The following is a 13,273-nucleotide window of genomic DNA, read 5'->3' on the forward strand; positions in this document are numbered from 1 at the left end:
ACCACCCTCTCGACTACCTTGCTAAGGAAAGAAACATTGGCGACGGGCCTGTAGTTGCCAATTTCGTCCGCCGCCAAACTAGGTTTCTTCCTGATGGGCCTAATGAGTGTGTCCTTCAGGGCAGATGGAAATCTGCCCTCAAGGAGAGACCCATTTATTATAGCCGTGGCCCACTCCGTTGTTAGAGGCCTGGCTGCTTTGATTAGCCAGGCCGGGCAAGGGTCCAAAGAGGAGGTGGTGGCACGACAGCGGTCAAGCGCCCTGGAGACAGTGTCAGGCGTAACAGGCTGAAAGGTGTCCAGGATCACCGGGCAAGACGGAGCGCTGGACATCTCAGCTCGACTCACTGTGCTCAAAAAAGGAGAGAGGTCCCGGCGGATGGCCTCCACTTTTGATTTAAAAAATGCTGCAAATTGGTCCGGCGAAAAACTAGGGGGAGGCCCATCGCCCGGACCAATTCCGGAGAGGTCGTGTACTATACGGAATAACTCTGCCTGCTGGTTGGACGCCTCGCTTATCCGGTTAGCGAGGTATGATCTACTAGCAGCCTTTACCTTAGCAAGATAAAGGTTAGTAGCGACCCTGACAGCTATCCTATTGAAATCCGTCGGGACCTTTCTCCATTTGCGCTCTAGCCGTCTCCTGACCCGCTTCCTTGCCCGGAGGTCCCGATTAAACCAGGGTGCCGGGCGGTCTCTGCAGCGGAGAGGGCGTTTAGGTGCGATCATGTCAACAGCCCTAGTCGCGGCAGCAAACCAGCCATCCACCAGAGCCTCGACAGGAGCGCCAGCCAGGTCAGCCGTAACACCTCTCATGGCATCCTGGAATCCAACCGGATCCAGTAGCCTTCGAGGGCGGATCATAACAATAGATCCCTGCTCCCTGCAGGGGGGAGAGCCATTTTAATGGTACACTTTATTAGGTGGTGATCCGACCGTGACAAGGGTACCGACTCAAGGTCAGTCACCATCGGACCACTCTCGCTCCCATTAGTGGAAAAAACCAAGTCAAGTGTGTGGCCACCCACGTGGGTGGGGCCATTAACATGTTGGGACATGTTCAAGAAGGCCATGGTCTCCAAGAACTCAAGAGCTGGCCCGGAGGTCTCTGCCCCCGCATGCACGTTGAAATCCCCCAAAACCAATAGGTTCGGGGAACTCAGCAGTGCCGCGGAGACAAAGTCCACCAGCTCCGGTAAGGAAATGGCTGGGTCGCGGGGAGCTCGGTAACCCAGCAAGATCCCAATACCATCCCTGGCCCCAATCGACACATGGAGGGCCTCAAGACCCGGCTTTACCACTGAGGAGCGCCTAGCGACCTCCAAGTTGGATTTGTGGACAATGGCTACTCCCCCACCCCGACCCTCCAGTCTACCCTGGTGTTGGACAGCATAACCGGGCTGACAGATGAGTGCTAGAGGGGGACCCCCCTCTCCGCCAATCCATGTTTCGGTTATGCAAGCCAGGTCTGCATCCTCCTCCAGGATAAGGTCGTAGATTACCTGGGCCTTATTGGATACAGACCTGGCATTCAACAGCACCAGGCGTAGGGTGGAAGGCTGACTGGTCTGGCTGCCTCGATACTGGGGGCTGGTCACGGTCTCAGAACAATGTACAGCCTTCAGACATCTGTTCATCGTTCTTCTTACACGAGTGGGGACCGTGCCAACGCCATAACGCCCTCTACCCGTGACCACAGAAATGTTTTGGGGTCCCTCGCTGAGAGGGCAGGCCGTCCATTCCATGTCAGAGGGGGAAGGAAGGGAGGGAAAAAGAAAGGGGGGGGGGGACAAAAGCAGGAAAGGAGGGGAAAAGGAGAAAAGAAAATTTAAAAAAAAAGATTAACTTAATACAACTAGGTCAAATAACAAAAAAGAAAATTAACCATATACAGTAAGACAGTGCACAAAAATGATATACATAAAGTAAATAAACATAAATTGAATACAGTTAATAATAATAATACAAATAAATCAAATAATAAAAGAAAAATAAACCATATACAGTGCATGCAAATAATATACATGGCATACCACCCAGGGTCAGGCTTCCGGTTTTTATGGCCTCCCTCCCCTCCCAGCCAGGTGGCTGATGTTATGGAAGGGGGTGGGGTGGCCTCAAGCAGCATCAGCAGTAGCAACAGGGTCCCAGTCCTGAAAAAAGGCCGGGGAGTGCAGGCCAGAGATTCTCCCAGACACGTCTCTCACCCCGTGCCTGGGGATGGCAGATATTGCAGGCAACTCCCCCAATGTCAGGAACGCTGGTCTGTGAGGGCCCTGGCACAAGCTTCCGGCTTTTATGGCCTCCCTCCCTCCCAGCCAAGTGGCTGATGTTATGGAAGGGGGTGGGGTGGCCTGAAGCAGCAGGAGCAGTAGCAGCAGGGTCCCAGTCCTGAAAAAGGCCGGGGAGTGCAGGCCAGAAATTCTCCCAGACACGTCTCTCACCCCGTGCCTGGGGATGGCAGATATTGCAGGTAACTCCCCCGACGTCAGGAACGCTGGTCTGTGAAGGCCCTGGCACAAGCTTCCGGCTTTTATGGCCTCCCTCCCTCCCAGCCAGGTGGCTGATGTTATGGAAGGGGGTGGGGTGGCCTGAAGCAGCAGGAGCAGTAGCAGCAGGGTCCCAGTCCTGAAAAAGGCCGGGGAGTGCAGGCCAGAAATTCTCCCAGACACGTCTCTCACCCCGTGCCTGGGGATGGCAGATATTGCAGGCAACTCCCCCGACGTCAGGAACGCTGGTCTGTGAGGGCCCTGGCACAAGCTTCCGGCTTTTATGGCCTCCCTCCCTCCCAGCCAAGTGGCTGATGTTATGGAAGGGGGTGGGGTGGCCTGAAGCAGCAGGAGCAGTAGCAGCAGGGTCCCAGTCCTGAAAAAGGCCGGGGAGTGCAGGCCAGAAATTCTCCCAGACACGTCTCTCACCCCGTGCCTGGGGATGGCAGATATTGCAGGCAACTCCCCCGACGTCAGGAACGCTGGTTATGATCCTGAAACCATCTAAGAAGCGCTCGGCATCATCACACCATGCCGACCATTCATCACACCATGCTGACCAAGCATTTATCTGAGAGCCAACAATCCCTTCATACCACTACTACGTTGCGGGCCCACATCCAACTATGGAACCAGAAATTCATCACCCTTGGTCTTCCACCCGTACTCAACCCCCTTCTGGTTGATACCGAAACTAGGAAAAGAATTACCTCATCATCTGCATCATCCACGTCTGACCAAGAATTAGGATCTGATTCATTGGATGAATCACCATCTAACCTCCCTACACCATCATTGCATGCTATTGATAATCACCCTCTGTCTCCCTCAGAGGATTTTACATCCTACTCACAGATGATCTCCAGGATGGTTAAATCATTGCAATTACTTGTTGAAGAACTTCCTTCTCCAGAAACTGATCTGGCCCAATCTAGGGCTAGAAACAGGTAATCAGTAGCCCCTACTAACAAGGATGGCAGAAAGGTCGACATCATCGGGAGGAGAATTTATTCATTACAATCATTTTTACTTAGGGTGGCCAACTATCAAGCAGTGATGGGCGCCTACCAGTGCCAACTCTGGAACAAAATTTTACCACTATTGGAATCTGCACCTGAATCAATCAAAACGGACCTGATTAATTCACATACAGAAGCCACATCTCTGGCAAAACAACAGAAAATAAGTGCTAGACTTGCGGTGGATGCAGCATCGAAAACCTAGGCATCTTTGATATCACTACGCTGACATGCATGGCTTAGGTGTACCGGTTTGTCTGATTATGCCAAATCAAGGATTGAAGATCTTCCCTTCGACGGCACTGGTCTCTTTAATCAAAAAACAGACGAGACCATGGAGAATATTCACAAAATATGGAAAACTGCCAGATCCTACACCAACTGTCCTTTCGATACTCACAACCTCAATACAAGCAATTACAATTCTACGCACTATCATTTCAGCAGCAACCATACCAAAGATTCCTACCGTACAGACAATTCAGACCTCAGCCAACAGATAGATCATTTTCAACTACAGCACCATTGACATCATCCTTTCACAATCAGAATCAATCTCAGCAACGCCAGCCTTTTCGCAAACCGCAGAAAAAGTGTAAGACATATCAACAGTATTAAGAAATCTCATATCCCTCTAAACAGTACTCATAACCGATTTCAACCAAGATTACAACCATATCTTCCCTTCTGGTGAAATATTACCAATGATCAGTGTGTCCTGTTTATTGTCACTTATGGCTGTCTCATAGAATTCAACTCCATCCCACCTCTGGGGACTCTTAAAAATTACTCCATATTCTGTAACTCTTCAAGAAGAGATCTCAACTCTTCTGCAAAAACATGCTATAATTCAAGTACCATAATCTGATTTGTACAATGGTTTCTATTCGAAATATTATACAGTACCTAAAAAGGGTGGAGGCCTCCGTCCAGTTCTTGATCTCAGGGACCTTAACAAATTTATTCGACCCTGAAAATTTAGAATGTTGACCCTCGACACTATTATCCCTCTACTTTCATAGGAAGACTGGTTTGTTGTAATCGATTTATAGGACACTTACTTCCACATTTTGATCCACGCATCACATCAAAAGTTTCTCATATTCCAATTCGACAATTTCACCTACCAATTTTGCTCCCTACCATTCGGACTTTCAATGGTGCCAAGGACTTTAACGAAGTGCATGGCACCAGTCACAGCATATCTCTGCCTTCAGGGTATAAACATCTATCCATACGTCGACAGCTGGCTGATAGTCGTGAAATCACACCACAATGCCATGAAAGTAACAACCATCACACTTGACACACTTCAAAGTCTCGGCCTCAAAGTAAACCATGCAAAATCTCATCTGGAACCGCGCAAACAATCACCTATATCGGAGCCCTTCTCGACTCCGTGCAAGCCAGTGCATTCATTCCACTGGAATGAATCACAAAGATAAAGAGAGCAATATGTCCCTTTCGACCTCTAGCTCTTGTTCCAGCCCATCATGTCCAACATCTCCTCGGGCTCATGGCGTCCACGACATTGGTGATACAACACGCTCAAGTCAAACTAAGGTCACTCCAATCGTGGTACCTTTTGCTGTTAGACCATCAGTATATGACTTTGCTAGTAACACCAGAGTTAGCCACTCAACTCACCTGGTGGACTTCCATGTCAAATCTCCATGTCAGACATCCATTTAGAGCCTTCCAGCCGATGGTCCCGGTCACCACCGACGCCAGCCCATCCGACTGGGGAGCCCATTGTCTCCATCACAAGATACATGGATTATGGACAGAACAAGAAAGGTCACTCCACATCAGTAATCTAGAGCTCTTAGCATTCATCAGAGCTTTCCATGCTTTTCTCCCAATCATCGAATGTCGAGTAGTACAGCTAGCAACGGATAATACAACTGCCCTATACTATGTGAACAAACAGGGAGGCACATACTCATTATCCCTCCTATACCTAGCCATCGACCTATGGGAATGGTGTTACCAATACCACATCTTCCCTATTGCAGTGCATATCTCCACAGACGATAATTATATAGCCAATCATCTAAGCCGCATGACTTCGAGAACCCATGAGTGGTCTCTCAAAGATACCATTTTTCATCAACTTTGTCAATGTTGGGGAATGACTGCCATCTATCTACAGTGGTGCCTTGCTTAACGAGCACACCGCATAACGACGAAATCGCATAGCGATCCATTTTTTCGGATCGCTAATGCAATCGCTTAACGTTTTTCTTATAGGGCACAATTCGCTTTGCAAAACGAAGCCCGACGATCAGCTGTTCGGGGGCCAAAATGGCCGCCGGAAGCCCGGAAATGGCCCAAAATGGCCGCGCGCAGCGTTTTCGCGCCCTTGTTAAGCGAGGCGAGGGCGCAAAAATGGCTGCCGGCCATTACGAAGCTTCACTGAACGGTGAGTATTTGGCCCATTTGGAACACATTAAACCATGTTTAATGCGTTCCAGTGGAAATCCCTGCCCCGTTCAACGATACTTCAGCATAGTGAAGGTTAATCCGGAACGGATTAACCTCGCTATGCGAGGCACCACTGTATTTGCATCAGGGACGAACACCAAGTGCAACGTCTACTGTTCTCGAGCCGGAGCAGACAAGAACTCTATCGGGGACGCATTCATGACAGATTGAAACAGCAATTTTTTATATCTTTTCCCACCAATACCACTTATTCAGCAGACAATCATCTGTCTCCATCACTTCCAATCAAATGTGATCCTATAGCTCCCTGTTGGCTGAGACAGCCCTGGGTCACTTATCTCAGATCAATGTCGACGGACATGTTTCAGCTCCCTCCGGTTCCCGACCTGATGTTGAACGAAGGGATGGTCTATTATCCAGACGTTCCATCCCTGAACCTGACAGCTTGGAGGATACTCCTGCCTTGAAGCACATCCTGGATCTAGCCAGAAAACCATCAACTCGACTCCTATATGAAAATAAGTGGAAAGTCTTCCTTAAATATACAGAAACAAATACCTGCCATACCTGTCTCCATGAAGACACTACTTGCCGTCTTACTCCATCTTTTTTATTTCGGACTTTCCCATTCCAATTTAAAGGTTTACATATCAGTCATTGTTGCCCATGAACCTGATAATTCTAACTTAGCAAAACTTTTTTCTCATCCTACAGTCAAGAAATTTCTTAAAGGACTTAACAACATTCGCCCACCGTGCCAATGTATCATTTCCCAATGGTCATTACAAATTGTTCCCAATGCACTTATATGCCCTCCATTTGAACCAATAGCCTCTTCAAACTTTAAATTGCTTTCTTTGAAAACAGCATTCCTGGTGGCTATAACATCTGCAAAAAGAGCCAGTGAGCTTGCTGCCCTACGCTCTGATCCACCCTTTATCCAATTTCACCCAGATAAAGTGACTTTATGTTTTGATGTCTCCTTCTTACCTAAGATTGTGTCAGAATTTCATCTTAATCAGTAAATCATATTACCATCATTCTTTCCATCACCATCATCTCCTCTAGAGCACATGCTCCGTATGCTCAACGTAAGATGCTCTCTGGCATTCTATATTGACAGAACTAAGACTTTCAGAAAAACTAACAAGCTCTTCATGTTTCTATGGTCCTCACAAAGGAGGTCCAGCCTCACCGCAATCCATTTCCAGATGGATAGTCCAGACCATATCTCTGGCTTATGAATTGTCAGGCAAGTCACCTCCTGATCAACTGAAGGCACATTCCATGAGAGCAATGTCAGCTTCTACTGACTTCCAGCGTGGATTCGAGATTCCTAACATCTGTTGTGCTGCAACATGGTCTATCCCATCGACCTTTGTCAAGCACTACCGCCTAGATGTAAGAGCACGCAATGATGCTGGATTTGGCAGAACTGTGTTGGCATCCTTCCTATCATGATGTCTCACCATCCAGTTAGTGAAGCTTGCTAGTCACCCATTTGTGTGCATTCACAGAGCCACGAAGAAGAAGAAAAGGTTACCTACCTATAACCATAGTTCTTCTAGTGGTCCTCTGTGAATTTACACATCTGACCCATCCTCCCCTCTGTCCATCACAGGTTATATTTCACATTATTATATATATAATGATTTATCTGCCTGGTGGACAAAACTTAGGAACTGAGAGGAATCTTGGGTGGGAGGAGCATGTGCCCCGTGGGGGATCATCTCACTAAATTGTTACTTTTAGCTCTAGAATCTTCCGAGACATTCAGCGCAGGCGTAGAACAACCCATTTGTGTGAATTCACAGAGGACCACTAGAAGAACTGTGGTTACAGGTAGGTAACCTCTTTGTTTATTTTCCATGGCTGCAGACACTAGGACAAGGAGCAATGGTTTCAAACTACAGGAAAAGAGATTCCACCTGAATCTCAGGAAGAACTTCCTGACAGTCAGAGCTGATCGGCAGTGGAATATGCTGCCTCGGAGTGTGGGGGAGTCTCCTTCTTTGGAGGTTTTTAAGCAGAGGCTGGATGACCATCTGTCAGGAGTGCTTTGATGGAGTTCCTACATGGCAGGGAGTTGGACTTGATGGCCCCATAGTCTCTTCCAACTCTGTGATTCTATGATTCGATGTTTGACAGCTTTAACAATTGCCAGCAATTCCCCCAAATTTATTATCTCTTCTAATGATGTTGTACTTGACCACTTTGTCCTAAATGGAAGGCAGAACTGGACTCTTAACAAGTTGTGTTGGGACCATATCATTAATCACTTCACGATTCTGCTGAGGCAGTTTGGAGTTTTGATCATTTTTAATTTTGGTCATGTTGAGGCTAACAAGGAACAACCTGAAAATACATAACTCATACCAAATTGTGTCTTGCTTATTTAGAACAATTCAAGTATTGAGAGTACTTTTAATAATATGAAAGTCATAAGAAAGCAGGCATTCTTCTTCGTAGTCTCTGTGAATACACACTAATAGGTTAATCTGCACCTGCACAGAGGTCTCTGGAATATTCTAGAGTTCAAACATGCATTCGCCAGGACCATCTCCCTAGTACACATGGTCTGCCCGTCCTGGCAATTGCCTCAGTTCCTTTTTGCCGCTGCTGAGGTCTCATCTCATGACAAGCTCTCCTTTCGTGACTTCTTCTTTAACCTTAGAGACAAAAAAGAGTGAAAAATAGAAATCAGTCCTACAGAAAGAAAGAGTGAAAATATTAAAAATAAATGAGAGACTTTTTCTCTGCTTCCCGCCTGTCCTCCCCTCTGTCACATCTGTTTCATTTGATACAGTGGCAGGCTGTTTGGGAACTGAGGCACTCACTAGGACAGGCAGATCACATGTAGTGGGGGGGTGGTCCTGGCAAACACATGTTTAAGCTCTAGAATATTCTGGAGACCTCTGTGCAGGCACAGATTAACCCATTAGTGTGAATTCACAGATGACCACTCAAAGAACCAGAGTTACAGATAAGTAACCTCTCTTTTTCCTTATGTTTGGAAGTTATATTAGAAATAGAATAAGGAGCTACTCAGGATAGAAGTCAAAGGTTCAGATTACTGAAAATACTGGACTCCTGAATTTTAAAGCCAGAAAGAGAATTGTGGGGCATGAAAGTTACCCTGCATGACTTGGTTCCATGGAAAATAGAAATAGTGAGAGAACCATATATTTCAGAAACACATGGTCAATACTGACAACTGTACAAGGTATTTATGCTAATGCTACAGGCTTCTGTAATGGTTCACACTGCAGAAAGTTAAGTGTAAATTGCAAGATAACACATTCTTTATATTTTAATAATTGGGAAGTGGGATACTGGACTGAGAGGGCTTTTGGTATAATTGATTTGATATAGGACCTTCCAGCATCATCCTGTATGTTAATGTATATTGACCATTGATTGAAATTCTGTTGCTTAACATACTAAATCACAAGTAGAATAGGCCCATTGAATCAGTGAAACTTACAGAGAAGTTGACTCACCAAATCATCATTGAATCAGGGAATCTACTCTAGTTGTGACTTACTATATTAAGCAACAAGAGTTCCAATCTTTGTGTGTTAAACAGTGTGTGGTTTTCTCTCCTAATTAGAATGATACAGTTACACTTTCTTAGTGCATTCACTTCATAATTAAATGTGGCTTTGAGGGTTTTGTATTATTTATAACCACATAGTTATTCCCAGTATGAAATTTGCTTTATATAAAATAGGAACTGTATAGATCATGGAATAAGCACTTAGAATTAACCTTTTCCCTTCAAACCAAGCTATATCCCTCATGCAAATACACACATGCTTGTTTTTATTTTCTTAAGGTTGGATGCATCACACAGTGGATCAGTTAGGAGATAAAGCCACCAAGGAAAACTATGCTATTCAGTGTCTCCAGAAGTCTCTAGAGGCAGATCCCAACTCTGGCCAGTCGTGGTATTTCCTTGGAAGGTAAAAATGGGTGATATAACACTTGTGGAATAGCATGCATTTTCAAAGTCTGTGATTTTGACCTGACCAGGCATTTCCTACCATCCACACCTGGTCACACATCCACAGTTTTATTGGCTCCTAGTTTTGCTGTCTAATGGAAACTGCAAAAAAAAAAGTCAGACAGCTATCACACCACAGAATGTGGTTAAGGGAACTTCATGTTTTGGTTGAGTAGCTCAGAAGTTGTGCTGGTCTCTTCTAGCCTTTTCACCTGTTTTAAAGCTGTATACAAAAGTGACTAGCAGTTTTCTAAATTTCAGAATGAATTATGTATAAGAACTGTTGCATCAACAAATGCCAAGGTTTTACTTGGAAAGTGCACTGTTTGCAATAATAGGGGTACTTTTATCTAAGTTTCTTCAGTCTTGGCAATAGTTTTTTCAAGCATGCTCAGGCCATTTCCTTCTATTTCGTATTCTGCACCTTGTTCATTGAAATGCAGGTGCTCCTGATCCCAAGTTCTTGTATATATACAAACTACATTGGAAATGGGCTATATTGGATTTGGGTTATTTTTTTATAGATGAAAACTAGTTTGTTGAAGTTGCTTTCTATATACAGAATATATGCTTTCATCAGTACAGCGCTTCCCCCCCCCCATGTAGCTTTTTGTTAACTATGTAATATTAAAGGTGAACCTTTATCAGACATTTTTATAATTAGTTTTTAATTAATCTTTCCTTTTTTGTCAGGTGCTATTCGAGTATTGGTAAAGTTCAGGATGCCTTTATATCCTATAGGCAGTCTATTGATAAATCAGAAGCAAGTGCAGACACATGGTGTTCTATAGGGTAAGAGGTTATATGAGAAGTGATATATAATTGAGCAAAATGACTTAATACTTGTTGTTTTAAAATATAAATATTTTTAATAAAATCAATCTATATTTTAAAAATTCGTGTTTTAGGTTATTGCTAAATAAGTTTCAGATCCACTGTAACATATACAGTTAAGGATAATTTCTAGCACTGCCAGAAATTAGAGTGAACAGAATTAACTAAGCATTGTAGCTGTAGAACCTCCCATTAAAAGAATTGTTTATAGGTTTCCTTGTATTCTGTTACGTATACTAAGGTTTTAAAGCTATGTTTTTGTGTGAGATTATTCCTATTAGAGTCTGAGATAAAATATGTCCGGTTGGTATATTGAGGCACATAGAAGAGCTGAATATGTCATCTGGAATTGATTATTTCATTAATCTTATTCTTCAGTGTCTTGTACCAGCAGCAGAATCAGCCTATGGATGCGTTACAGGCCTATATCTGTGCTGTGCAATTGGACCATGGCCATGCTGCTGCCTGGATGGACCTTGGCACCCTCTATGAGTCCTGCAATCAGTCTCAGGATGCCATTAAATGCTATTTAAATGCAACCAGAAGCAAAAATTGTAGTAATACCTCTGCACTTGCAGCACGGATAAAGTATTTACAGGTAAAAACCTTGATCTGGTAATAGGGGCCTGTTTTAATATGGGTAGGAGGAGAAGGAAAATAACACAAATCCTGTAATATGTAATTGTTTCATGAATTGTACAGTCTGTTTCCATATGCATTCTAAACATATCATAGCTTGCAGTTTCATTTGATTTTTCATTTTAAGTGGGTCTCTATTCTTTAGTATTTATTTCATATATTATAATTTATGCATATTTTGTGTTGTTTACATTTAAGTTATCATAGCATTTAGTGAGAGAATACACAGACTATCTTTTGCTCTTATTTGCAATTTCAGAACTAAAGTATTAACAAAACCTCTGAAATTAGAGCTCAACGTTGTTCTGATTCTCACAAAGGTTTATATTCTGGTTACCCTCTTTATCCTTAGCACCTCTCTGAAACCCCAGATTAAAACTTATTCTTTCTAAGACACAATAAGAGTACAGAATTTAGAAAGATTTCATGGATTTGATCTTACTAAATTAGGCCTGTGTTAAATTTACTTTTTACATAATTTTTCCTAGGCTCAGTTGTGTAACCTTCCACAAGGTAGTCTACAGAATAAAACTAAATTACTTCCTAGTATTGAGGAGGCATGGAGCCTACCAATCCCCGCAGAGCTTACCTCCAGGCAGGGTGCCATGAACACAACACAGCAGGTGAGAAGTTGGGTTATGTTCTGCAGCTGCCCAGCTTTTAAGGGTTCTTTTCAATCAATCTGTAGTAGTCAAGCTTATTTTGCTGTAGTACAAGGTTAGTTTTCACTGGTAACAAGACTAATTAGCAAAGGGAGATTAACAGTAGACTCCCAGTCATTTGGAGGAAATATGGGGTACCAATTTAGAACCTTTGTGGATTTTCATGATTATCAGAAAGATTTCATCCCATATAGAATTTGCCACCGTTCTTTTTGTTTGTTTGTTTTAAGAAGAAGCCTATGAAAGGTACACACTATTCCTTTGATCCTATGGAAATTGGTTTTCAATAAATGAGATCAGTATAGTCACTTAGACCTTTAAAAAATGTGCAGCTGCTAACAGAAATATAGCTTAAGGAGCATTTTTAGATGTAAAGAACCATATTGTTTCTTCCTCCTTTGGTTTCTAGGCTTGTAAACCTCATCAAAATACTGATCCTGTACTAGGCCTCAGTCAAACACCTATTTCACAGCAATTGCCACTACACATGATTCCTTCTAGCCATGTAGATGACCTGTCCAGTCCAGCCAAGAGGAAAAGACCATCTAGTCCAGCAAAGGTATATATCCTTATAAAAGCCCCCTTTAGTTACAAATATTGAGCATCCAGGCCATGATAAATTAACAAAAAGAATTGCAAAGTGTACAGTTATGACATCATATGAGAAGTAGGTGAAATTACATTATCTATAGCAATATTGTATGAGAGGTTAGAAAAAGAACCATGCCATTCTGTTTTCCACATTTGCTTATATTTAGAATGCTTAACCATCACATTAATAGAAGAATTAAAATGACTTTTGATAAATTTGGAAGTTCACCATTTGGTTTCATTTAAGTGTTCATTACAGTTGATTATCTTTTAGTTTTTCTCCTGTGATTACTATATTAACAGATTGAATTATATTCAGCAAAATGTTTTATCCTTTTTTTTAAAGATTAATAGGCTTGGTTTGTATTGGGCAGATAAAATAAAATTTTTATTCTCAGTATTTATACTTCTAAATGTATTGTTTTCCTCAGAACACTTTAGATGCTTGGAGCAGCAGCCACACAGTGTCACATCCTCCGGTACAGCAACAAATACATTCTTGGTGCTTGACACCACAGAAATTACAGGTAAATCTATAGAGGGCCTTTGGACACGCCCAAACACTATAAGTACTAGACAGCAGTAGAAAGTA

At 43.4% G+C, this 13,273-nt stretch overlaps 1 protein-coding gene across 5 annotated transcripts in view; it reads left to right on the forward strand.

Moving 5' to 3' along the window:
* KDM6A (lysine demethylase 6A) overlaps nt 1–13,273 on the forward strand; it is a 192,183-nt gene that overhangs the window by 101,364 nt on the left and 77,546 nt on the right. For 3 of the 5 annotated variants that reach the window (XM_020783901.3, XM_020783903.3, XM_072994199.2), the window contains 6 exons: nt 9,788–9,914; nt 10,649–10,747; nt 11,168–11,387; nt 11,917–12,051; nt 12,500–12,649; nt 13,113–13,208. In XM_020783901.3, coding sequence (XP_020639560.3) covers nt 9,788–9,914; nt 10,649–10,747; nt 11,168–11,387; nt 11,917–12,051; nt 12,500–12,649; nt 13,113–13,208 — 827 coding nt within the window. The remainder of the gene's footprint in view (nt 1–9,787; nt 9,915–10,648; nt 10,748–11,167; nt 11,388–11,916; nt 12,052–12,499; nt 12,650–13,112; nt 13,209–13,273) is intronic. The other 2 variants (XM_020783902.3, XM_020783906.3) reach the window with 1 other exon arrangement.

The sequence above is a fragment of the Pogona vitticeps genome, chromosome 3, assembly GCF_051106095.1.
Source record: "Pogona vitticeps strain Pit_001003342236 chromosome 3, PviZW2.1, whole genome shotgun sequence".
Lineage (NCBI taxonomy): Eukaryota > Metazoa > Chordata > Lepidosauria > Squamata > Agamidae > Pogona > Pogona vitticeps.